Source organism: Triticum urartu, chromosome 2, assembly GCF_003073215.2.
Source record: "Triticum urartu cultivar G1812 chromosome 2, Tu2.1, whole genome shotgun sequence".
Classification (NCBI taxonomy): Eukaryota; Viridiplantae; Streptophyta; class Magnoliopsida; order Poales; family Poaceae; genus Triticum; species Triticum urartu.
The window spans coordinates 323,152,609-323,180,271 of NC_053023.1; the positions used below are offsets into that span (position 1 = coordinate 323,152,609).

Here is a 27,663-nt window from a genome sequence, read left to right on the forward strand (position 1 = left end):
TTGGATGTTGGACGCGAATCGGAGCTGACGGGGACGAGCATCGGAGGTTTATGCCGCAGGATATCCTCTCCCAGTCCGAGTCCCAGGCGACTGGAGGCATGCAGGGCGCGCGAAGCTTCTCCCGCTGACGCCGGCTTTCCTTGCAGTTTTCTAGATGGCGGCAGAATGGACGGCCGAGGGTACCGGACGCGCCCATCGGTGGTTTTGAGTGCAAGATATGTCATTCGTACGTAAACCCGGAGCAAAGTGTTACTTTCACGAAGGCGCTTTGTACCATTACCCTTTTCAAGTGAGGCCAGTACCTAATCAACTTGTAGTTGGTTGGTTACGAGGACAGTTGTATCCTTGATTATCGGTGTATAAATCCTAAATTTAACATCGGTGCTTGCATTTTTCTGATTTATTTCAGTTTTTTTGGCAATGTGCGTTTAGTGAAAGGAGGCGTTCTCGTTGACTACGAAGACGTTTGTGATACTTGGTTGATCTCAAGATGATCTGTTGGCTCCGTCTCTCAAAGATGCTCATATGATAGGGTTTGCATGCGTGCATTTCATAGGGTGTGTCCGTGCGTTGCAACCAAAACATAAATATTCTGCTATTAGGCTGGTCCTGTGATTTACCAACCTATATTATTTTGATTATGTAAAGGAAATATAATTATAAATCTGGTAAAAACTTGTCAGGTAACCACTTTATTGGCTTATCAAAAAATATATTTGCTAAGTAATTACAATGTGGGGTAGTTGAGGTGGTTTTCATGGAAAACCGGTGGATAAAACTGTATATGGGAGGAAAAAATTTATCCGGTTTATACATAAGGTAGGAGAGAACATTTTCCTTTATCCGGTTTATTTTTTTGACTGCTTTGGTCCCCTTTCAGGCATGACACGTGTCTCTTGTGGGCCAGCCGTACACTTAGCCAGTCAGCCTTGTCTTCTCCCCCAACGAATCTCATCCACATCTTCCCCCCTCATGCCTTCTTCTTCACATGCTTTCCATTGTCCCCACCACCATGCTCCTCCAGCCTCCCTTCGTCGGCAACCATCCCGCTAACAGAGTTCTACGACCCAACACTACTAATGTTGCAAAAACATGTGTCTGCATCAGCATCATTGTTGCAAAGGAGAGAGGGTGGTATCAACCACCGCCTCTGCACCCCCTTCACTGCAACGTCCACTGCGCTACATGTCGGAGGGTAACACAACAACCACTACGACATCCCTCGCCACGCAACATCATTGTTGTTGTAAACGGGGAGGGATGACGCCGAGCAGCGCAATTGTGCGCGGTGCCGATGCCACAAATTGGTCGAAAGTTGCGGCTAGGGTCGATGTTGCAGCCGCATGTCTCCTAGTCGCCAATGTTGTGAGGATGACATGCTATCGAAGTCACAAAAGGTGATGTTGCAGAGGCCCTGTGCTGCTGCATGGCCAATGCAACTGCTACAAGGAAGATATGCTTTGATGCCATGGACCGACATGGATCGGCGTGTACGAGTGACTGCCGGGGAGCCAGGGGCAACGGAGCGTGATGTTGTGGTGCTACAGCGAGAACAGGATGAAGTTGTGGTTGTGTTGGTGAGAACGACGTGGAGGACATTGTGTTGATGACCCATCCAATGGCTATGCAGCACGGGATCGGACGGCTGGCACAGAAATCAATCGGTTGACGTTGCTTCTCTTATTATTTTTAAATAGTTTGGAGAGTGGAATGATGCTGACGCAGCGTCTAGTGTGTTAAGAGGATCTCACCTGATAGGGTGTTTTGCGTAAGGGATTGATGTTGATGCAGCGTCTAGTGTGTTTACATGGTCTCACCTGACGCTTTCTTCAATCCAAAAGAATTGGCGGCCCCTAGGCGCCATCCGGATGCCATGCAGCGGAACAACATCCGCCTAGTCAGCCGTTGCATGCACGTCATCTCAGCCATCCGTTCAAGCTCCCACATCCACGAGCCCATGACTCAGTCGTCGTCTTTCTCTATCTGTGCAACAAACAACTCGACAACATCCCAGCGGCACCAGATCGAAGCTTTGTCGGAGCCTCGCCGGAGTGTCGCCGCCCGGTTTGCAGCATCGGCCTTGCAGCATGGCGGCACCGTCGCAGCACTGCCTCACAACACGTTGCCGGTTGTCGCAGGCTCGTAGCATCGGCTTGAAGCACAGCGGCGCTGTCACAGCACATCGTCGGTCGTCGCGGCACCGCTCGTAGCACGACGTCTGGTCGCAACATCACCGGAGTATCCTGAGCCGTCGTGATGTTTGTTGAGTCGCCGTCGCAGCACTAGTTCGCAACACGGCGGCTCCATCATAGTATCGTCGGAGCAGCTCGAGCCGCCGTCGCAGCACTAGTTCGCAACATGGTGTCATCGTCTCAAACATCAACATTGCTGCCAAAGCCACCATCACAGCATCCATCGCGCAGTTGAGCCCCGCCGTCGCAACATTGGTTTATGACTCGGCCGTGCCGTTGCAGCAACGCCGGACCAGCCTCACGCCGCCACCGCGACAGTATCCTGGCTACTTTGATGATTCTACAATGACATGCTTTGACGACTGCGGTGATGCTACGAGGCATGTTACGACGACCGTGACGATGGCACGATGACATGCTTTGAAACGCGTGTGGTGTGCTTCGACAACCGTGGCAATGCAGTGATGACATGCTTTGACGTCTGCGGTGATGCTACGAGGCATGTTACGACAACCGCGACAATGGCACGACGACATGCTTTGAAACGCCCATGGTGTGCTTTGATAATCGTGGCGATGCAGTGATGCCATGCTTCGATGGCCGTGGTGATGGTACGATGCGTGTTGTGACGGTCGCGACGATCCCATGGTGACATGCTTTGAATACGCGGGATGTGCTTCGACGATTGTGGCGATGCAGTGACGACATGCTTCGATGGCCGCCATGATGCTATGATGCGTGTTGTGATAGCCGCGACGACGGCACAGTGACATGCTTCGAATACCCGTCGTGTGCTTCGACAACTGATGAATGCTACGACATCATGCTCTGAAGGTCAAGGACATGATGCGGGATCGTGCTTCAGACAATCGTGGCGATGTTGCGATGTCGTGCTTCGACGACCTCGGCGATGCTGTTACGGAGGCCCGACTACTTCAATGGTGTTGAGATGGCATTCTTCGTGATCACGACAGTGTTGCGACGACGACACGGCTGCTTCGACGATGTTGCGACGCCATTCTTCGACGGCCGTGGCGATGTGGCAATAACGGCCGGCCTACCTCTAGTGATGCTGCGATGTCATGCTTCGAAGAGGGCGGCGGCGGCGTTAGGATGCTTCTCTGAGTATTGCTAGAGGGGTGGGGATAAAGAAAAGGAGCCACGATTTTATGTGGAATTGTGGTAGCGCTATATCCAAACAACCTTTACTACATGAGCTTGCTAGTATCAGGTCAAACCAACACCTGTGAAGATGCGGTTTTACAGTCCTCGTTTGGTGCTTGCTATGCGCTCCTCTTGAGATTATTTGTGCCATTACATGTATAGGTACATGCAAGCACTACCTGCGAAGTATAAGTGTAAAAAAGGACCTAAGGCTGTCACGGGGACCATCAGCTTCATACGCGTGGCAAAGAGTAAGATAGATGCACTATCTTCACGTGCCAGACACAGAGGCGCTGCGCCACACGATCGGATGGGATCGGATGGCGCCGGACCCGGCTGGCAATGCCTGAAAATCATCCGACTGTTTGTAAGCATTTTCCAAAAGAATTAGTACTAGTATGTATCTTTCTGCAGAGGGCAATAACACTACGGCTACGGCGACGAATCGGAAAGTCGGTGTGTTGTTTATGAAGCGGATGTGCACAAGCAAATATCAAAGACACCTTTGCCGCCAAGACTGAATCCACAATCGGTTGAAAGTAGATGATGAGCAGTACATTAAAAGAAAGTTCACCCGCAACACCAGTAGCATTTTGCCTTTGCCCTTCCGACGCCTCTTCACGTAATGGAGACCAAAGGGAAACTCGTAATGCCAAATTAGTCATTACGCCGTGGATGATTGGAAACGCTCGTAATGGCTAAGTGTCTCGACAGAAACACACCATTGGTGATTATAAACATCAAAAAGGTGATTACACACTACCGCATGTTGGTCCTAAGGGCATCTCCAACTCCGACTTTTAAACCTCCTGTGACTGTCTGGACCGCGAAAATCATCGAACATAGTCTTGTATCGATGTGCGGCGTGGTCCAAATGTGTTTTCTCCCGTAAAACCGGGAAGGTTTGCTAGAGTCCGGACTCCGGACCAATCACCCGCCCGTTTCTGACCACCTTGACCTACCAAAAATTCTTCCCCCTCCCACGTGATTTTGGTCAGCGCCCGCATTCATGCCCTGCCAGAGCAGACGCGATCGCTCACTGATGCCGGTATTTAAGCGGTGCGCCGGCGGAGAGAGCACCGCTCGCGCCGCTTCCTGGTGCAGGCGACTGTCGCGCATTCAAACAACACGACGACCACCCGTCCGTCTGTCTGCCACCCGCATTGATGGCACGCGGTTGCCGAGGCGTCGTCTCCTCAGGCACCACCCCCCGTCCCTCTGCCGCCCACTATTGCTATAAAAGTCAGTGCCCTGACCATAGCCGCAGTCATCCATCTCTGATCCCTCTCTTCCCCACTCCCACCATGGATCCCTCCCCATCAAAGTTCTCTATGACGGGCTGACGTCGGACCAGAAGAAGGAGATGGCCATCATTGTTGCCGGCTGGCTGACCGGCATGCAGCCGGAGGACGATGACGTCCCAATGGAGGACGCTGCCGACGATGAACTGGCGCCACCCTCCTCCTCCGCAACACCATCCTTCTCCTCCATGCCACCCTTGCTGGTGCATTGCACCATGACCATTGGCGAGGCCCGTGCGGCTGTGCCCATTACATGGACATGGTGCGGGAGGAGCAGTTTCGGGAGGCGCAAGCTGACGCCGTCTACAACCACCACCTCCTCCAAGAGCATTTGTGGGCGGAGGAGCAGATCGCCGCTGGCAGAGCAGTCGCGTCAGACGCGGACATGGTGGAGCAGGAGGCGATGCTCGAGTCCTACCACTCCGCCGGCGAGATCCGCTTCGCCTGCTGGCAGTACCGACAATGGGTGGCGGAGGTGGCGTCTTATGGCAAGGAGTGCGACAACTATGCGGGTGAGGCGGTGTTCGGCGAGATTGACGAGGAGGAGAAGGAGGACAACGCCAAGGTTGCGCCCCACCACCACCTTAAAGAACCCGGCACGTGCACGGGCGCCGCCGGCAGCAAGCAAGAGTAGTGCATGGTAGGTCTCCACCGCTCTAGTCCTAGAAAGGCCACCGCTCCTCCCCTCCCGTTGACGCCAAGCTTGGTGGGTTGAACATCTTTGGCCGATCAGGCGCTTGGCGTCGATGTGGAGGCGGACAGCTTCACTTCTCGGGCCTTCGGAGGTGAAGGTTACGAAGGCAGAACTGAAGAGCGTCAAGGTGGAGCTAGAAAAAACAAAGCTTCAGTTCTCTTGGTTCATGGCCGAACACGAGAAACGGGCGCCGATGACTATACCTGACCAGATGGGCCGGCCCAGCACAACACGGCCCGCGCTGGGTTATACGGGCCTGGCACAACACGGCCCGACTAGGCACACGAACTACACGGGCCATGTCGGGCTGGCACACGTGCTGCCTTATGTGGCCCATGCACGGCACTAATATTAAACGTGTCGATCCAGTCATCAGCCCATCTAGTATTTAGCCTATTAGGCTCCCTATTAGCCTATATAAATAAAAATAAAAACTAAATGGGTCATACCGGGCCGGCACGCGTGCCCAACCTCCAGGCCCAGGCACGGCCCTAGGCGGGCCATGTGCCGAGCACGGCCCGATTAATCACGTGCCAGGCCAGCCCATCACGGGCCAGACACGCGTGCTACCGGGCCGGCCTGCAAGGCATGACCCAGTTGGCCAGGTTTGTCGGCGACCATTTAGACCTAGCCGAACGAGCTCCGCTTAGTTGATGTAAATGTAATGAAATCCTTAATGTATAAATGAAATCCGTCAAGTTTAAATGAAATCTGTCATGTTTATATGAAATTTGTCGTGTTTATATGAAATTCGGTCGTGTTTAATCGAATTTCGTCCAGTTAGTTTGAGTTGTTGTCAAAATGTATGCGGTTAGCGTTGGATGGGCGCCTCTCGCATCCGTGTCCCTAGACTGGTCCCCTTGTCCGCGGACGGATGCATGAGCAAATTTGCGGGTTGCCTTTGAAGATGTCCTAATACAACACATGTGTCGCACACCATTCGATGAAACTGTGTATGATGCACAAATCGTAAATAGTAATAAAATATAATCATGTGCCAGAAAACAAAACGTGTGCAACAACCAATCAATCAGGCACAATGTTGGTATCCAGACCGTGTGCAATACGGGGCAAATGATTAAGTGTAAAATTACGTGTGCCATATGTTGTCATAACGCAGACGATTCCAGATTTGTAATTATGGGCGTTAAACACTTTGCAAAAACGAGATATGTGCAATGACTTAAAGCATTGCACACGTTGGACTATAAGATTATGCGTGTGTGCTGGGTTCAAAGGTACACAAACGGACGGTTTTGAGGGACACTCTTGTGCGATAATTCTCGGCAGTGCATACGGTTGTCTGTTGTCAAATGTGTGCTCTACATGCACACAATTGAAGCAAATCAACTGTATGTGATACTGTGTACAACTTGTCTTGACGAGGACACTTTCTTGCCACCCGTTGGCTTCTCATCACCATCCTCCTCCTCCTTCCACCATATTCCTCATCCTCCTCATTGTCATCATCTTGGTCCTCCGGTTCTCCTCGTCGGTCTGGTTGACGTCTGACGAGTGTGGTAAGAGATTGGAGTGGATATAATTTTTCATAATTCAACGAAAAAATACCTATGGATTGTAATCATATGAATCAAACTAATATATGAAAGAAATATAAGTATTGAAATCCTTTAAAATTTCAGAAATAGTACTACCAATATGCGAGTCTAATACTACAAGGTTCAAATTTCAGAATTACAAGTCTAAAATTCAAATATTACAAGGTTCAAATTGATATTAAAAATGAAATTCAGCTTCTGCAGAGCCTTTGTCATGCAGTTGTAGATGCATGCGCTGATCAGCTAAACATGAACATATAAAAGGTTTCAAATTGATATTAAAATTAGTTTCACCAGTTTAATATTTCTGCAAAGGGATCAGCCACTAACAAGTCATGGATCAGCTTGACATAATGACTTTCAATAATTTGTCACCTGAACTTCCAAAATAAAATTCAGTTTCTATAGAGCCATTTTCATTCAGCTGTAGACGTTGGTGTTGATCAGCAACCATTCATTTTTGCGCACTAAATAGAGGGAAAACCTCATTACCTTGAGCATACTTGCTTCCAGAACAAAGAACGTGTCAAATTTAATCTCCGGTTTGGTGCCTCGGTAAGGCTTCAAAGTAATTTCTGGGAGACGGAGAACATGTGGAGATATGCCCTAGAAGCAATCATGTGATGATGATATTTCTCTATGTATTCATGAATCTTGTATTGTTTGCGAACATCATCAATGATACCTATCAATAATTATGTGACTTGGTTGTGGAACTTTACATTGTATGATGATCGTTCTAATAGTCCCTAGTTGATAAGGTTATGCGGACACATACCTTTTGACTAGTGTATAATTTGGTTGATTACTATGTATCACAAGTTATGGGCGTAGAGATGCTAAACCGATAGTATGGACTCGGAGATGGAGATCTGTTGGAAATATGCCCTAGAGGCAATAACATTGTATTATTATAATTATATATTCATAATTAAGAGTTTATATTCTATGATATAACTGCTATGCTCCTAGAATATGTGATTCAGTGGAAAATTCATATGCATGTGTGGAATGATAAACGGTAAAATAAGATTCCTAGCCTCGCCTCTAAAACTAGCTCAAGTGTTTTATGGTCATGTTTTTCGGATCTTAGGATATCGTTAAGTGTAATGGTAGTCCTAAAACAACATTAAGAGTGTGACGTTAGAATAACAAGCATATTGAATCAACACAAACTTGTTTGTTATACTTTGAGATAATATTGTTTGAAGTCAATTGTTATAACACGGAGTGTTAACATGTGTTTTAGTTCTTTAGATCATGAGAGTATGTAGTCACTTCTTACCATACAATGAACTTTGGGGTTGCTCAAACATCATCTGTAACACGGTGATCATAACGACAACTTACAGGTTCATCGGAAAGTTTGACAAGGGACTAGATAGCTTGAGAGTGGCATTTGCTCCTTCGATGATGGAGATATATTCTTAGGGCCCTCTCGAGGTGATAGAATCCATCATCGTCTGGCCAGACACAGGTGACTATGCCACGAAGATGCTGGAACATGTCAATGAGAAAGAAGAACAATACAGGTAACGAGGAGATCGGTATAGTGGGAATTTGTATGGCTTAAAAGGATAATGATATATCTCACCTCAGATTTTGTAAAGTATCATGAAGCAAAGGGAATAACAAATGATAACCAAAGGTTCACTCGAATGTCATTCATGTACTCATAGGGACCGATATGGACGTCCACGGTTCCGCTAGCGGTCATTGAACAAAGGAGTTTTGTTCATGTCTATGTTTTACCGAACCTATAGGGTCACAAGCTTAAAATAATCATGATCTACTGAGTGTTAGTAGGACGAGAATAATGAGAATATATTTTTGAAATAATTTCACTAATATTTGAAACGGTTTCGAGAGGAACCAGAAGCGTTTTGGGGTCACTGGTAGGGTTTCAGAGTTTATCGGGAAATACCGAGTATTTCCAATAAATAATATATATATACGTGGAAAATGTTTCCGGAGAAGTTCAATTAATAATAAAAGGCTCTAATAATAGTTAGGAGGCTTTTATATTTAATCAAATTGAAGGAAATATGCCCTAGAGGCAATAATAAAGTTGTTATTTATATTTCCTTATATCACGATAAATGTTTATTATTCATGCTAGAATTGTATTAAACTAGAAACTTAGTACATGTGTGAATACATAGACAAACAGAGTGTCACTAGTATGCCTCTACATTGACTAGCTCGTTAATCAAAGACGGTTAAGTTTCCTAACCATAGACATGAGTTGTCATTTGATGAACGGGGTCACATCATTAGAGAATGATGAGATTGACGTGACCCATCCGTTAGCTTAGCACTATGATCGTTTAGTTTATTGCTATTGCTTTATCCATAACTTATACATGTTCCTATGACTATGAGATTATGCAATTCCCGAATACCGGAGGAACATGATATGTCTCTAATATATCTATAATTTATGAAGTATTCATGCTATTATATTATCCATCTTAGATGTTTTATATGCATTTATATGCTATTTTGTATGATTTTTAGGACTAACCTATTAACCTAGAGCCCAGAGCCAGTTTTCTGTTTTTTCCTTGTTTTTGAGTTTTACAGAAAAGGAATACCAAATGGAGTCCAATTGACGTGCCAATTTTTGACGATTTTTTGTGGACCAAAAGAAGCCCCCGGAGTAAAAGAGTTGGGCCAGAAGAGTCCCGGGCTGTCCACGAGGGTGGGGGCGCACCCTACCCTCCTGGGTGTGGGCCCCTATTTCGTAGATGATTCGGAGACCCCCCCCCCCTGACGTGAAACCGACGCCAAAAATTCCTATAAATACAGAAACCCCCAGAAAATAACCTAGATCAGAAGTTCCGCCGCCGCAAGCCTCTGTAGCCACGAGAAATCAATCTAGGCCCTCTTTGGCACCCTGCCGGAGGGGGCCATCATCACTGGAGGCTATGGAGGAGGATCCCGGAGGGGCCATCATCACCATGAAGGCCAAGGACCAGAGGGAGAACCTCTCCCCATCCAGGGAGGAGGCCATGGAGGAGGAAGCACAAGGGGGAGAACCTCTCCTCCTCTCTCTGGGTGGCGCCGGAATGCCATCGGGAGGGGAATCATCGCCGCGGTGATCGTCTTCATTAACATCACCATCATCGTCACCATCCTCATCTCTTTTACGCGGTCCACTCTCCCGCACCCCGCTGTAATCCCTACTTGAACATGGTTCTTTATGCCACATATTATGATCCAATGATGTGTTGCCATCCTATAATGTTTTGAGTAGATATCATTTGTCTTTGGGTTGATTGATGATCTAGATTGGTACGAGTTGTATGTTTTATTTTGGTGCTGTCCTATTGTGCACTCCGTGTCGTGCAAGTGTGAGGGATTCCCACTGTAGGGTGTTGCAATACGTTCATGATTCGCTTATAGTGGGTTGTTTGAGTGACAGAAGCATAAACCCGAGTAAGGGGGTTGTTGCGTATGGGATAAAGGGGATTTGATGCTTTAATGCTATGGTTGGGTTTTACCTTAATGATCTTTAGTAGTTGCGGATGCTTGCTAGAGTTCCAATCATAAGTCCATATGATCCAAGAAGATAAAGTATGTTAGCTTATGCCTCTCCCTCATATGAAATTGCAATGACGACTATCGATCTTGTTAACAATTGCCTAGGACAATTCTGCACACCGACCCATCATTATTCCACACTTGCTATTTATAATATTTAGTAATATATTCTAACTTTATGGTAACAGCACCTACTTTTATATTTTATCTCTCCGATATCATGCAAAGTTATCCTCTTCATACCCACAACATAGTTTCATTTCTCGTTTCTAGTTGGAAGCAAACGTTCGGTGTACGTAGAGTCGTATCAGTGGCAGATAGGGCTTGAGAGAATATTGATCTTACCTTTAGCTCCTTGTGGGTTCGACACTCCATACTTATCACTTTCACCTTTGGGAATTTCTACGATGATTCCCTGCACTTGGGGATTATCAAGCTCTTTTCTGGCGCCATTGTCGGGGAGCAATAGGTGGGGTTGATATTCTTCTGTATGCTTGTTTGCTTTCTTTACTAAGTAGATTTTGTTTTTCCTTTTTTGTTTCTGTTTAGTTGTGGGTGAAACATACAATTTTGTTTAAAAAAATAATGAAAATACAAAAAAAATTACTTGCCTCTCACACCTAAAAAGTTTTTTAATAAGAGAAGTGATTGGAAGGTTATGCATTGGAGAAGTGAGGGTCGACCTTGAACACATGTGTTCATGATCATGGAAACAATATAAAAAAATTCATGGAAGCTTCTCTGAAAATAATTATCCCCTTGTATATATCCATTGTATTATAAAAATAATGTGCCAAGCTTTGGTTTTAGGATGATTAGATTGCTTGTTTACTTTGTGCAGTACAAAAACAGAAACTTTGTCTGTAGTGCGTGATTTTACATTTTTTACTGGAAAGTCAAATGGGTCTGAAACTTTTTTTCACATTACTTTTGTACAAATTGTTTAAATTTTCATATGTTTTTAGAATTTTTTGGATTTACAGAAGTTTACTAAACTTCCAGATTACTACAGACTGTCCTGTTTTTGACAGATTCTGTTTTCTATGAGTTGTTCGCTTATTTTGATGAATCTATGGGTAGTGTCGGGGGGTATGAACCACGGTGAAGTTGGAAATACAGTAGAAATGGTTCTAATATGAAATTGGAATAAGTTTGAAACAGTACCTAAAGGTAGTGATTTGCTTTATTACACTAACGGATCTCACAAAGTTTTTGTTAAAGTTTTGTGTGGATGAAGTCGAAGATTGAGGAGTTATCAATATGATAAGAATAAAGGGAGGCAAGAGCTCAAGCTTGGGGATTCCCAAGGCACCCCAAGTAAATATTTCAAGGATACTCAATCATCTAAGCTTGGGGATGCCCCGGTTGGCAATCCCATCTTTCTTCTTCAACAATTATCGGTATACCGCGGTTTTTGTTTTGTTCACATAATTTGTGTCCTTTGTGTTTTTTTTTCATTTAAGAACTATGCTAGTATGAGATAGCCCTTTATTGATTTATAGAATACTTCATGTGCTTCACTTATATCTTTTAATTATGATCTTATAGAATTTCTCTTTGTGCGTCACTTAAATCTTTTGAGTATGGTTTTATAGAATGCTTCGTGTGTTTCACTTATATATTTTGAGCTTGGATATTGGTTAGTCTATATTAATTGTAGAATGCTCCATGAACTTCACTTATATCTTTTGGAGTATGAATAATACTATCATCTAAAGTGGATTTAGAAGAAGTTTGCTCCCACTATTCCGAATGAGGAGAATTTTGCTTATGTGGAGACTAGTGAAATTTCTATGCTTGTGGATCATGAACATAATGCTTTATGTGCTGGTTATATTGTTGAAGTCATTCATGATGCTACTGAAAATTATTATGAGGGAGGAATACATGCTTGTAGGAGTTGCAATAATATCATTCCTCTCTATGTGCTTAAAGTTCTGAAGTTATACTTGTTTTGCCTTCCTATGCTAGTTGATTCTTGTTCCCATAAATTGTGTGCTCACAAAATCCCTAGGCATAGGAAGTGGGTTAGGTTTAAATGTGCTCTCTTTATGTTTCAATTCTTATTTTTTATGTGAGCATCATTGAAATCATCATGCCTAGCTAAAAGGCATTGAAGAAAAACGCTTGTTGGGAGACAACCCAATATTTACCATTACTGTTTTTGTGTGTTCTCATGATTAAGATACTGTAGTAATAATGTATTATAGCTTTTGCTTCAATGAAGTGCCAAGTAAGACCTTTGGGAAGACTTGGGTGAAAGGTAATGTGATCTTGCTGTAAAAAACAGAAACTTTGCGCTCATGAGATTAGCTGTCATTTTTTACAGAAGAGTGCGATTGAGTTGATTCTTTTTTCAGAATATTAATAGAAAAATTCCTCACGTCCACCAATTTATTTCATAATTCTTGGAGTATCAGAAGTATGGTTGGTGTTTAGATCATTACAGACTGTTCTGTTTCTGACAGATTCTGTTTTAATTGCATAGTTTGCTTGTTTTCTAGTTTCTATGGCTTATATTTCTCAATATAAATTGTAGAAATGATATGGTACAGTAGGCATTGTGTAATAAAAATTATGAACCTTGTCTTTGATAGTACCAAAGTGAATGGTTTACTCTTTATCATACTAACCTATCTCACGAAGTTCCGTTAAGTTTTGTGTGATTGAAGTTTTCAAGCTTTGGGTGAGATATCGATATGAGGAGTGGAAAGACCCTAAGCTTGGGGATGCCCAAGGAACCCCAAGGTAATATTGAAGGAAGACTCAAGCTCCTAAGCTTGGGGATGCCCCGGAAGGCATCCCCTCTTTCGTCTTCAAAACTGTCCGTATACCTTACTCGGAGCTATATTTTTATTCGTCACATGATATGTGTTTTGCTTGGAGGATATTTTCAATTTTACTTTCTGTTTGAATAAAATCATTGGATCTGAAATCTTGAATGAAAAAGAATCCTCCCATGTCTATTTAATTATTTGACTACTCATTATTCTTCACTTATATCTTTTTGGAGTAGTTTGTCATTTACTCATGTGCTTCACATATATCCTATGAGTAAATGGTTGAATGAATTGAATATCATAAATCTGAATTTATATACGTTTCATATGCTTACAACATGGGGAGTAATGACTTCACACATAATAAGTATAGGTAGTAAACTTATGGGAAGTTAGCAAACACAGAATTGGTCACTTGAACAATTCATGAAAGAATATTGAAGGAAGAGAGATTTCACATATAAATATACTATCTTGGACATCTTTTACAATTGTGAGCACTCATTAAAATATGAAATTCTAAAAGGTTGATGTTGGACAAGGAAGACGACTTAATGGGTTATGTTTTCCTATATCCGAAACGTTATATTGTCTTGGATCATCCAACATGTCGAGCTTGCCTTTCCCTCTCATGCTAGCCAAATTCTTTGCACCATGTAGAGATACTACTTGTGCTTCCAAATATCCTCAAACCCAGTTTTGCCATGAGAGTCCACCATATCTACCTATGGATTGAGTAAGATCCTTCAAGTAAGTTGTCATTGTTGCAAGCAATAAAAATTGCTCTCTAAATATGTATGATTTATTAGTGTGGAGAAAATAAGATTTATACGATCTTGTGATGTGGAAGAAATAAAAGCGACGGACTGCATAATAAAGACCCATATCACAAGTGGCAATATAAAGTAACATTCCTTTGCATTAAGATTTTGTGCATCCAACCATAGAAGCGCATGACAACCTCTGCTTCCCTCTGCGAAGGGCCTATCTTTTACTTTTATCTTCTACCCTTATACAAGAGTCTTGGTGATCATCACCTTTCCCTTTTTACACTTTTTCCTTTGGTAAGCACTTTGTGTTGGAGCGATCCGGATATATATATCCACTTGGATGTAGGTTTTCATAAATTAGTATTGTTGACATTACCCTTGAGGTAAAACGTTGGGAGGCGAAACTATAAGCCCCTATCTTTCTCTATGTCCGATTAAAACTTTGAACCCATAAATATCACGTGAGTGTTAGCAAGTGTGAAAGATTAAATGATAGTTGAGTATGCGGAGTTTGCTGAATCAAAGCTCTTACATAGACCCTTCCCGAAAATAATATGAATTGCAATTGTTTGATGACTAAGAGCACAGTTTGTTAGTTTTCAAGAAAGTTTATGATCTATACTTTAACATGTGAATAGCTTGTTACTTGATCATGAAAAGTTTTATGAGATGAGCTACTGTTATGACATATAATGATGCTAGAAAAGGTGATTGAAAATTATCATTGATCAAACTTGTGCACCTGCTAGCATTCACACTTCATAAATTATTTCTTTTATCATTTACCTACTCGAGGACGAGCAGGAATTAAGATTGGGGATGCTGATATGTCTCCAACGTATCTATAATTTATGAAGTATTCATTCTATTATATTATCCATCTTAGATGTTTTATATGCATTTATATGCTATTTTATATGATTTTTGGGACTAACCTATTAACCTAGAGCCCAGTGCCAGTTTCTGTTTTTCCTTGTTTTTGAGTTTTACAGAAAAGGAATACCAAACGGAGTCCAATTGACGGGCCAATTTTTGACGATTTTTTATGGACCAAAAGAAGCCCCCGGAGTAAAAGAGTTGGGCCAGCAGAGTCCCGGGCTGTCCACAAGGGTGGGGGCGCGCCCTACCCCCTAGGCGTGGGCCCCTATCTTGTGGACGATTTGGAGACCCCCCCTGATGTGAAACCGACGCCAAAAATTCCTATAAATACAGAAACCCCTAGCAAATAACCTAGATCAGAAGTTCCGCCGCCGCAAGCCTCTGTAGCCATGAGAAATCAATCTAGGCCCTCTCTGGCGCTCTACCGGAGGGGGTCATCATCACCGGAGGCTATGGAGGACGATCCCGGAGGGGCCATCATCACCATGAAGGACAAGGACCAGAGGGAGAACCTCTCCCCATCCAGGGAGGAGGCCATGGAGGATGAAGCACAAGGGGGAGAACCTCTCCTCCTCTCTCTCGGTGGCGCCGGAGTGCCATTGGGAGGGGAATCATCGCCGCGGTGATCGTCTTCATCAACATCACCATCCTCATCTCTTTTATGCGGTCCACTCTCCCGCACCCCGCTGTAATCCCTACTTGAACATGGTGCTTTATGCCACATATTATGATCCAATGATGTGTTGCCATCCTATGATGTTTTGAGTAGATATCCTTTGTCTTTGGGTTGATTGATGATCTAGATTGGTACGAGTTGTATGTTTTATTTTGGTGCTGTCCTATTGTGCCCTCTGTGTCGTGCAAGCGTGAGGGATTCCCGCTGTAGGGTGTTGCAATACGTTCATGATTCGCTTATAGTGGGTTGCTTGAGTGACATAAGCATAAACCCGAGTAAGGGGGTTGTTGCGTATGGGATAAAGGGGACTTGATGCTTTAATGCTATGGTTGGGTTTTACCTTAATGATCTTTAGTAGTTGCGGATGCTTGCTAGAGTTCCAATCATAAGTGCATATGATCCAAGAAGAGAAAGTATGTTAGCTTATGCCTCTCCCTCATATGAAATTGCAATGACGACTATCGGTCTTGTTAACAATTGCCTAGGACAATTCTGCACACCGACCCATCATTATTCCAAACTCGCTATTTATAATATTTAGTAATATATTCTAACTTCATGATAACAACACCTACTTTTATATTTTAGCTCTCCGATATCATGCAAAGTTATCCTCTTCATACCCACAACATAGTTTTATTTCTCATTTCTAGTTGGAAGCAAATGTTCGGTGTACGTAGAGTCGTATCAGTGGCAGAAAGGGCTTGAGAGAATATTGATCTTACCATTAGCTCCTTGTGAGTTCGACACTCCATACTTATCACTTCCACCTTTGGGAATTGCTACGATGATTCCCTACACTTGGGGATTATCAGAACACTTAGTGTGCTATCAAACGTCACAACGTAACTGGGTGATTATAAAGATGCTCTACAGGTGTCTCCGATGGTGTTTGTTGAGTTGGCATAGATCGAGATTAGGATTTGTCACTCCGATTGTTGAAGAGGTATCTCTGGGCCCTCTCGGTAATGCACATCACTATAAGCCTCGCAAGCAATGTGACTAATGAGTTAGTTGCGGTATGTTGCATTACGGAACGAGTAAAGAGACTTGCCGGTAACGAGATTGAACTAGGTATGACGATACCGATGATCGAATCTCGGGCAAGTAACATATCGATGACAAAGGGAACAAACGTATGTTGTTATGCGGTTTGACCGATAAAGATCTTCGTAGAATATGTAGGGACCAATATGAGCATCCAGGTTCTGCTATTGGTTATTGACCGGAGATGAGTCTCGGTCATGTCTACATAGTTCTCGAACCCATAGGGTCCGCACGCTTAACGTTCGATGACGATCAGTATTATGAGTTTATATGTTTTGATGTACCGAAGGTAGTTTGGAGTACCGGATGTGATGACGGACATGACGAGGAGTCTCGAAATGATCGATACATGAATATTGATACATTGGAAGGTTATGTTTGGACACCGGAATGGTTTCAGATGAGTTCGGGCATATACCGGAGTACCGGCGGGTTATCGGAACCCCCCGGGGGCTTAATGGGCCTACATGGGCTTTAGTGGAAGAGAGAGGAGGTGGCCAAGAGGTGGGGGCACCCCCCCAAGCCCAATCCGAATTGGGAGGGGGGCCGGCCCCCCTTTCCTTCTTCTCCTCTTCCCCTTCCTTCCCCCTCCTAGTAGGACTAGGAAAGGAGGGAATCCTACTCCTAGTAGGAGTAGGAATCCCCCCTTGGGGGCGCACCATGAGGCCGGCCGCCCCCCTCCTCCCCTCCTTTATATACAGGGGAGGGGGGCACCCCATAGACACACAAGTTGATCTCTTAGCCGTGTGTGGTGCCCCCTCCACAAATTTTCACCTCGGTCATATTGTAGTAGTACTTAGGCGAAGCCCTACGTCGGTAACTTCATCATCATCGTCAACACGTCGTCGTGCTGACGAAACTCTCCCTCGGCCTCAGCTGGATCTAGAGTTTGAGGGACGTCACCGAGCTGAATGTGTGCAGGTCGCGGAGGTGCCATGCGTTCGGTACTTGATCGGTTGTATCGCGAAGACGTTCGACTACATCAACTGTGTTACTTAATGCTTCCGCTTTCGGTCTACAAGGGTACGTAGACACACTCTCCCCTCTCGTTGCTATGCAACCCTAGATAGATCTTGCATGATCGTAGGGATTATTTTTTGAAATATTGCGTTCCCCAACAGTGGCATCCAAGCCAGGTCTATGCGTAGATGTTATATGCACGAGTAGAACCCAAAGGAGTTGTGGGCGTGGGTATATACATATTGCTTGCCGTCTGATACGTCTCCAACATATCTATAATTTTTGATTGTTCCATGCTATTATATTATCAACCTTGGATGTTTTATATGCATTTATATGCTATTTTATATGATTTTTGGGACTAACCTATTAACCTAGAGCCCAGTGCCAGTTTCTGTTTTTTCCTTGTTTTTGAGTTCTACAGAAAAGGAAAATCAAACGGAGTCCACTTGACCTAAAACTTCATGGAACTTATTTTTGGACCAGAAGAAGGCCATGGAGTAAAAGAGTTGGGCCAGAAGAGTCCTGGGCTGCCCAAGTGGGTGGGGGGCGCGCCCACCCCCCTGGGGGCGCCCCCTACCTCGTGGCCACGTCGGGGACCCCCTGACTTGTTCCTGACTCCAACCTCTTATATATACCCAAACTTCCAGAAAGAAACCTAGATCGGGAGTTCCGCCGCCGCAAGCCTCTATAGCCACCGAAAACCAATCTAGACCCGTTCCAGCACCCTGCCGGAGGGGGGAATCCCTCTCCGGTGGCCATCTTCATCATCCCGGCGCTCTCCATGACGAGGAGGGAGTAGTTCACCCTCGGGGCTGAGGGTATGTACTAGTAGCTATGTGTTTGATCTCTCTCTCGTGTTCTTGATTCGGCACGATCTTGATGTATCGCGAGCTTTGCTATTATAGTTGGATCTTATGATGTTTCTCCCCCTCTACTCTCTTGTAATGGATTGAGTTTTCCCCTTGAATTTATCTTATCGGATTGAGTCTTTAAGGATTTGAGAACACTTGATGTATGTCTTGCATGTGCTTATCTATGGTGACAATGGGATATCACGCGATCCACTTGATGTATGTTTTGGTGATCAACTTGTGAGTTCCGTGACCTCGTGAACTTATGCATAGGGGTTGGCACACGTTTTCGTCTTGACTCTCCGGTAGAAACTTTGGGGCACTGTTTGAAGTTCTTTGTGTTGGCTGAATAGATGAATCTGAGATTGTGTGATGCATATCGTATAATCATACCCACGGATACTTGAGGTGACATTGGAGTATCTAGGTGACATTAGGGTTTTGGTTGATTTGTGTCTTAAGGTGTTATTCTAGTACAAACTCTAGGATAGATCGAACGGAAAGAATAGCTTCATGTTATTTTACTACGGACTCTTGAATAGAACGATCAGAAAGGATAAATTTGAGGTGGTTTCGTACCCTACCATAATCTCTTCGTTTGTTCTCCGCTATTAGTGACTTTGGAGTGACTCTTTGTTGCATGTTGAGGGATAGTTATATGATCCAATTATGTTATTACTGTGGAGAGAACTTGCACTAGTGAAAGTATGAACCCTAGGCCTTGTTTCCTAGCATTGCAATACCGTTTGTGCTCACTTTTATCATTATCTATCTTGCTGTTTTTATATTTTCAGATTTCAAAAACCTATATCTACCATCCATATTGCACTTGTATCACCATCTCTTCGCCGAACTAGTGCACCTATACAATTTACCATTGTATTGGGTGTGTTGGGGACACAAGAGACTCTTTGTTATTTGGTTGTAGGGTTGTTTGAGAGAGACCATCTTCATCCCACGGCTCCCACGGATTGATAAACCTTAGGTCATGCACTTGAGGGAAATTTGCGACTGTCCTACAAACCTCTGCACTTGGAGGCCCAACAACGTCTACAAGAAGAAGGTTGTGTAGTACTCCCTCCGTCCAGAAATACTTGTCATCAAAATGAATAAAAGGGGATGCATATAGATGTATTTTAGTTCTAGATACACCTCTTTTTGTCCATTTTAATGACAAGTATTTTCGGACGGAGGGAGTAGACATCAAGCTCTTTTCTAGCGCCGTTGCCGAGGAGGTTAGCGCTTGAAGGTATATCTTTAGATCTTGCAATCGAATCTTTTAGTTTCTTGTTTTATCACTAGTTTAGTTTATAAAAGAAAAGTACAAAAAATGGAATTGAGGGTACCTCATATGCTTCATCTTTTTAATATCTTTCGTGAAAATAAGGATTCTGATAATTATGCCAAAATGTTAGAATAAGAATGCATTAAAATGTTTGGCACTAAATCTTTGAATGATGAGCATGATGGCAAAGGTGTTAGTATGAACTCTTTGAATACCCATAGTACTAACGATGATTGTGCTAGTCATGATGAAAATGTCTCTTATAAGCATGTCAATTTTTGTGGAGTGCAGAGAGTTTGCAAGTACACACCAAATAGGGAATATAGATTGTCGGCGTCAAAACCGGCGAATCTCGGGTAGGGTGTCCCGAACTGTGCGTCTAAGGCGGATGGTAACAGGAGGAAGGGGACACAATGTTTATCCAGGTTTGGGCCCTCTTGATGGAGGTAATACCCTATGTCCTGCTTGATTGTTCTTGATGATATGAGTATTACAAGAGTTGATCTACCATGAGATCTTAGAGGCTAAACCCTAGAAGCTAGCCTATGGTATGATTGTATGTTGTCCTACGGACTAAACCCTCCGGTTTATATAGACACCGAAGGGGGCTAGGGTTACACAGAGTCGGTTACAAGGGAGGAGATCTACATATCCGTATTGCCAAGCATGCCTTCCACTCTAAGGAAAGTCCCATCCAGACACGGGACGAAGTCTTCAATCTTGTATCTTCATAGTCCAACAGTCCGGCTAAAGGATATAGTCCGGCTGTCCGGAGACCCCCTAATCCAGGAGTCCCTCAGTAGCCCCTGAACCAGGCTTCAATGACAATGAGTCCGGCACGCGGTTTCGTCTTCGGCATTGCAAGGCGGGTTCCTCCTCCTAATACTCCATGGAAGATTTCGAACACAAGGATAGTGTCCGGGTCTGCAAAACAAGTTCCACATACCACCATAGAGAGAATAATATTTTCATGAATCTAATCTGCTGACACGTTTTGACAGCATGACATCACGTCATGGCCCGGTCATTATTCAAACCGTTTTTCTCAACTAGCACCGAACATATCGCGAGGCGGTTTTCTTGACACGTCTTGTCAAAGTAGAGATCGTGTCCCCCTTATTACGGGATTCTCATCAATACGGACGTGGGTAACCCAATCGTGCCATCAATTACGGTGCTTGGGGAATAAGCGATTTTACCAGGCAAGTGGGGAGGCGCATCGCCTCTTCCGCCCTTATAAAGGGATTAGGATTCACTCTTTTCACCCACGCCTTATTCCTCCTTGCTTACCCATTCTCGCACACTCGAGCTCCAGCGCCCAAGTTCATATCTCTCTTCTCAAACCACTCCAAGCATGTCCGGAGCGGGAGGCAAGTGGATGGTCTCCTCCGTCACGGAGGAGAACATCACAAAGTTACGGGAAGCCGGATATCTGGCCACGTACATCGCGCACCGGCTACCGGATGCAGGGCAGATCATCCCTACACCCGAACCCCATGAGAGGGTAGTTTTTCTTACCCACTTCGTCCGCGGACTGGGATTTCCTCTCCACCCATTTGTCCGTGGGCTCATGTTCTACTACGGGCTGGATTTTCATGATCTGGCCCCCAATTTCATCCTCAACATCTTGGCGTTTATCGTCGTGTGCGAGGCCTTCCTCCGCATTAGGCCCCATTTCGGCCTGTGTCTGAAGACCTTCAATGTCAAACCGAAGGTGGTGGTTGGCCAGCAAGCAGAGTGCGGATGCGCCATGGTGGGCAAAATGACTAACGTCACCTGGCTCGAAGGCTCCTATGTGGAGACCATAAAGGGGTGGCAATCGGGGTGGTTCTACATCACCGAACCGCGCGACACCAACTGGGTGGCGGCCCCTAAATTTCATTCCGGAATCCCCACGCGGCTCACTTCCTGGAAAGAGAAGGGTCTGTCCTGGGGTTCTTCGATAGAGCTGACCGGACTCCAGACCTGCATCAAGAACATGATGAGCAAGAAAATCAAGCTTGTCAACGTGGTCCAGGTCATGCTCTTCCGCCGGATTCTCCCGTGTCAACGACGGGCATTCAATTTGTGGGAGTTCGACCCGGCCAAGCACCAGACGCTGCGAGAGCTCTATGACACGACACACAAGGACGTCTGGAGGGTGCTGTTCAAGGTCGCCGAGGTACCTCCTTCCCTCACTGAGGACCGCGGACTCAGCGCAAAGCGCCATGCCAATCAGGTAAGTTTTTATATCTCATAGGGTATTTATTTTCCCTAGTTAAATCATGTGCGGGATCTAAGCTTACATGCCATTAATAGGACTGGATAAAGACAGCGGAGCAGCTCGATTGCCTTGCCCCCCTGCCTGAAGATCCTGCAGATGCTCTCCTAACGGAGATGCTGGCTCCGGCACCTTACGAGGTGCTGGTGAAGAAGACCAAGAAGAAGGCCACGGGGACCCAAAAGGGTCTCCGGCGCAAGGTTGTATCGGACTCATCATCCGATGACTCCGACGCGCACTCCTCCCACGAAAACAAGGAGGAGGAGGAAAGTTCTCCCCCCCAGCCAGGGGAGAGAAGAAAAGGAAGGCCGACCCAATCGGGGAGGCCGAAGGGTCCAAGAAGGGAAAGACCCTCCTTCCGGACTGCTCCACGACGGCCGCCTACAGCGGCGACGAATGTTTACCTAGGGAGAAGCCCCTGGCGAAGTCGTAAGTATCCGGACATCATGGTAATTCATGGTATGTTTTATTGCATTGTTTATCATTACGCCGCGTATGATTATGTAGTCCGTCCCGAGCTCATCTCGACGTAGATTCGTCAGACGGTTCATTGGACTCGTCGGATATGAATAGTGATTCACTTCCGACCGCCTCCACCCCTTGCCCTACGGACAACGTCGAGGTGTTGTCCCGAAAGGCACCGAGCCGAGGGGAGGTAGTCCTGGGGGCGCCTCGAGGCGACCTTCCAGACCCTAGGCGCAAAGGGAGCAAGACTCCCACGGGCTCCAAGTTTGGCCCCCAGTCGAATACTGCTCCGGAACCTTCGGTGGTTCTGGACTCCGGCAGGCGATCCCCCGTTAAGGGGGCAAGCCACTCGTGTCGGTGTCCTCTATCCATCCAGAGGCACCCGACAACTTGCTAGGAGCGCTTCACGGCGCTTCCATCGATGAAGAGCACCACACTATCATGAGCGCGGTGATCGAGAAAGTTCAGTCCGCCAAAAACGGACTGACCAAACACTACAAGAAATATGCTATCTTGTGACCTCCACTATTGGTCACTGAAATGTCATAGTTTTTTATTTGCGACCTTTTTGTGACCAAAAACAGAAGGTCAAAAGCTGGCGGTCGTAAACTGAAATTAACGACCTTCTCTGTGAGAAGGTCGTGGACGTTTTTGACCAAAGTATGCCTATTGTTTTGTTTTGGTCACTAGCAGCCTCCCCAGGCCACGTAGGCATCAGACATGGCAATCTGATGTGGCACAAGAATCAGCCCGGTCCAATTCGATTTTCTACATGGGCCTAGCCCAACAATTCAGCCTATTTGTGTTTTTTTCTCTCTGTCAATTTTTGGTTGGGTTCATGGGCCAAACCCAATATTGCAGCCTTTTTATTGTTGGGTTGTGGCCTTTTTGTCTAAACGAATTTAGTTTTTCTTTTTTCCCCAAAAGAAGGGTCCACTAGTCAGATGGGTCCCAGTTGTCAGGTTCTAGTAACAGGTTCCCATTGTCATGTTGTGGTAAGTGGGTCCCATCAATTCAAACTCATATTCTTCATATTTCAAGCATTATTTAGATTTTCGGAGACAAAAACACACATGATACTTAAATAAGAGCAACCAGATCACATGATACAAGCTCTATCCATTCCAATACAGAAGACCATACTGCTTTACAAGCTCTACAAGTGTAACAAGCTCTACAATTGTAATACTAACAAGCTCTACAAGTTCTTAGATTCAGACTCCTAACAAGCTCTACTAGATGAACAACATGCCGGATTCGCTCGACGACCATAGTCAACGCTGGGAACAAACAAAACAACATGGCTTCCACTGTCATCCTGTTACATGAATCAGAGAAGAATTAAAATGAGGCATAGAGCAGAAAAATGAGATATATATATTCATGATCTTCACAACATGAATCCAAATCCTACGGCTGATAGTGGCCCTTTTTATACTACAAAAGACACCTGTACACGACCATTGACACTGTTCAAGAATCACAACAGCACACTAAGAACAATGACATGCTCCGCAAGCCTGTGACATACTGTACACGGCAATAGGAGCAAAAATCTAATAAGTTCATTACAGGCTTGCCAATAAAAATAACAAGTTACCTACACACAAGGAAACATAAACTTGAGAGGTTGAGATCAAGGCCTATCAACTACATCATATATATATATATATATATATATATATATATATATATATGCATCAAAAAACAAGGCCATATGGACCAATGCATCATAATTATCAGTTTTAAACACTACAGGATCAGACCGACTGACCGAGCCTGATGAATCAATAGGTGTGAAATGCATTGACACTTTGCTCTATCTTAAAATTGACAGCTATATTAATTTATATTTATACTCATTAGAGATAGTCATAATATTGGGACGTGGACACTCATCAAGATAACTCTAAAAGAGTTTGACAAGATATGCAACCGAAGTCATAGATCCAGAACAATAAAAATAATCACATTTATTCTGATGAACACTTATTTACGCTGGATCTCGAATATCACAGACACTGTAGTTGCCGGGCAACTCTATCTACACCATTCTAATGCTTAAACACTGTCTACATGAGCATTTTAATACCACTCACCGTTTCATTTGACCACACAAATAATCTGGCAAGCACGATGCAGATGCCACCCAGGTAGGCGATCAGTTTTTCTAGACAATAGACAATAGAGCAATCATGCCCTGTGCAAGTTAACAAATGCAAGGGAAACAAGAAGCTTCAGCAGCTTTTAGCTGGCAAACTCTCAAGGTTGACCTCCCCAACAGCTTCAGCAGCAGCTTTTAGCTGGCAAACAAATCAAGTCAGTTGGTTCGACAAAGGAAAACAAAGTAAGCTTATTTTCTTGACTATTTACAGAACTTGTAATAGAAAAGTAAAGTGTTGGGCATGCAGAAAAGGGCAAAGAAGAAAGTCGATGCCAATCACAACTTCTATAGATGGAGATAAACAGAAATAGATAACATTTCTTACATATCTAGCTACAGCCCAACTTGTTCATCATATTCAGTCATGTCACAGTTGAGAGTAAATGTTGACAGTTTATGGACATTTTGCTAGAAGGACATGTCACACTTGTATTCACATGCACATTGATCTAATGGATCAATTGAAGGCAATTTTTATTTATTCGCATGCACTTTAAGTCAAATGGGATAATCAAGGATAGACACTCTCTATCCAAGTGATTTTAGTACTAGTGCCCGGAACCAACAGGTGGTTTACCTGATTCAGAAATTCATCCAGCCTCCTAACTAGCCGTATGATGCTTCCTTCAAAAATGTCAGTCATTTCTGTCACCTCTCTGAAGGTGGCGCCCTATGAGGAAAATGTTTCAGGACTCTACATAGAATATAACTACAAAAACTGCAGCAGCAATACAGATGCAGAGTATGATTGCATCAGATGTCGAGATTATGCATGATAAGAATCGATGTCTCAACCTTTGACCAGCAGTATATGACGTCCATCAGGTAGGGTTTACAAGTTGGTACTTTTGGGGAATACAATACAAGCCTGACGGCTATTATACAGCTGAAGAGGTAACATTGTGATAGAACTTAGAAGGCCATATTATTAAGCATAGCTAACATTCAATAAGGTAGGATCTCTAACTAGTTTTACACTTATGCAGCTGAAGCTTTTTAATTACAGAACACGTATGTCGGCTCGTAATTTTCTACAGTTTATTTTTCCCAGCATCTAGTAATGTTCTGTCTGCACAGCAATAAATTAGTTGAGCCTTCCCAAATCTACAATTTATTTTAACAACACTACAATCCTCATACTACACAGTAGCCTTTCTTGGATGAATAGGTATAATACTTTCTGACAATTTAGCGTTAACAAATACTGATGCCAAGAACTCTTTGCAGTGAGTGCTCTCGTTATATCAGACAGGCAAACAATGTAGTGTCCTAGATAAACTTATAACCACATGACCGAAGCTTCATGGAGTCACAGAAATGGGATCCTAGTTTAGAATATAGATACCAGTGTAACATCTTAGAGAGAAAATTCTTTCTATGTTGAGCTCATACTTCTTTAAGAGGACAATCTTCGAACATTATATTCTCCTTAGCTTAACTGAAATAGATTAGTTAAGATAGGGACCTTCATTCAAATGGGTTTGACTAACCTTGTGTACACACATTCAGCTAGTCAATACCAGACAGGTCAAGTTCAGTGCAAAATCAAACTAAAAATTAGAATAAGTTCCAGCTTGGAATCTAATTCAAGCAGGCTTGAATAACCTTATGTACACAGATTCAACTATTCAATACACAGTGCAAAGTCAAACTAAAACACGACTTCAGCTAGGATTCTCAACATCTCGAGCCTACTAAGAATTCAGGTTAATACCATACATCTCGTGACCCTCAGCTTATTTAGATAATCACACCCATCTAAACTAAGAAAATTTTGGTGGATCAACAGTGCCTTAGTGCCCATCATAGGATATATTAAATAGCAAAGACAAATCGGCAGCATTTCGAAGGATGTCAACTAATTAGATCAACACATGTCAGCATGAATGAATTAGATGACATGAATGTCAGAATTCATCCTTCCACAGTTTCAGACAAATAAATCTGACTATCACTTCCTGATAGCCAGCTTCAAATCCTTGAGCGTAGCAGTGTTCAACACCGCGACATCTGTATCACTCACCACAACGACAAGAGGAACACGAATTGAGATGTGGGATAAACGCACGGTAAGTGATTTGGACAAAAATGTGGGCAGGGTTCGAAGAGGGCCATATTATACCAAACGAGGTGTTGTCCAGCTTGACGACGGTCACCCTCATGGCGCTGCCGAGCTCGAGGTTGATGAGCGTGTCCACGTCCGCCAGCGGGGGCTTCCTCGGGAGGTCGGCTAGAATGGGGTCGTCGAGGAGCGCCGCGAGCATGGACTGCAGCCTCGCCTGCTTGGCCTCGCTGCTCTGGTAGGCAGCCACCTCCTCATCGGGCTTCGAGGCGCCTGCTGAATCCATCGCCTCTCCGCCGTAGAGCACGATTGGCTCGGGACGCATCGCGGACCCCTCCGGCGGCGGGTGCTCAACAGCGGCGGCGGCGCTCGGGGAGATGCGGTTCCACTGGAGAAGGGGTTAGAAGGGGTTAAGGGGTGGCAGCGGGTGGATGGATCTGAAGGGAGGAGGAGAAGAGGAGGTGGCGGCGGCGATGGATCTGATGGGAGGAGGAGACGGGGGAGAAGGGGCGGCAGCGGGTGGATGGATCTGAAGGGAGGAGGAGATGAGGAGGTGGCGGCGGCGATGGATCTGATGGGAGGAGGAGACAGGGGAGAAGGGGCGGCTGCTGGGTTGGATCTGCCGCGCGCCGGCGTTGGGGTAGGAGGTCGCAAGCGGGGCCGGAGGATGTGGAGCGGAGGTCGCGCCGGCCGACCGGAGGATCGGGGGAGAGGAGGTCACGGGAGGGAGGGAGAAAGAAAGGAGGGGGGTGGATGGAAAATGTCCACGAGGACTAGGGTTTTGGCTTAGGTGGGCTTAGGGTGAGGACTGCCGTTGGATCCGCGAGCATCCGACGGTGTTCGATCCACGATCCGTGTGAAACGCCCACAGACCAATCAAAATGCAGCACACGGGTACGATGTCATGACCATTTAAATTGGTCGCAGTTGACTAAAAAATTGGTCATGGTTGATTAAAAATTCATTTTTCATTTTTGAATGCACAATTGACAAAATGGTTGGGTGTAA

The 27,663-nt window shown here is 44.8% G+C and overlaps 1 protein-coding gene across 2 annotated transcripts; it reads right to left on the reverse strand.

Moving 5' to 3' along the window:
- Positions 1 to 23,489: 23,489 nt before the first annotated feature.
- LOC125537169 (U11/U12 small nuclear ribonucleoprotein 25 kDa protein-like) lies at positions 23,490 to 27,410 on the reverse strand. 2 transcript variants are annotated; one of them, XM_048700479.1, is made up of 4 exons: positions 26,716 to 27,410; positions 25,171 to 26,603; positions 24,529 to 24,732; positions 23,490 to 23,747 (listed from the first exon to the last, which is right to left on the reverse strand). In XM_048700479.1, exons 1-2 carry the CDS (start codon positions 26,978 to 26,980, stop codon positions 26,545 to 26,547), a joined length of 324 nt encoding a protein of 107 aa, XP_048556436.1. In that variant the 5' UTR covers positions 26,981 to 27,410; the 3' UTR covers positions 23,490 to 23,747; positions 24,529 to 24,732; positions 25,171 to 26,544. The 2 variants fall into 2 exon arrangements, with proteins under 2 accessions (XP_048556436.1, XP_048556437.1); XM_048700480.1 differs by lacking the exons at positions 23,490 to 23,747; positions 24,529 to 24,732 and having other exon boundaries at positions 24,739 to 25,263.
- Positions 27,411 to 27,663: the final 253 nt, after the last annotated feature.

Bases quoted from the DNA above. Each gene is read 5' to 3' on its own strand.
- LOC125537169 (XM_048700479.1), bottom strand. From the start codon at position 26,980: ATGCGTCCCGAGCCAATCGTGCTCTACGGCGGAGAGGCGATGGATTCA. The intron at 26,604-26,715 runs GTATAATATGGC...TGAGTGATACAG, and splicing joins GCTGGACAACACCTCGTTTG to ATGTCGCGGTGTTGAACACT.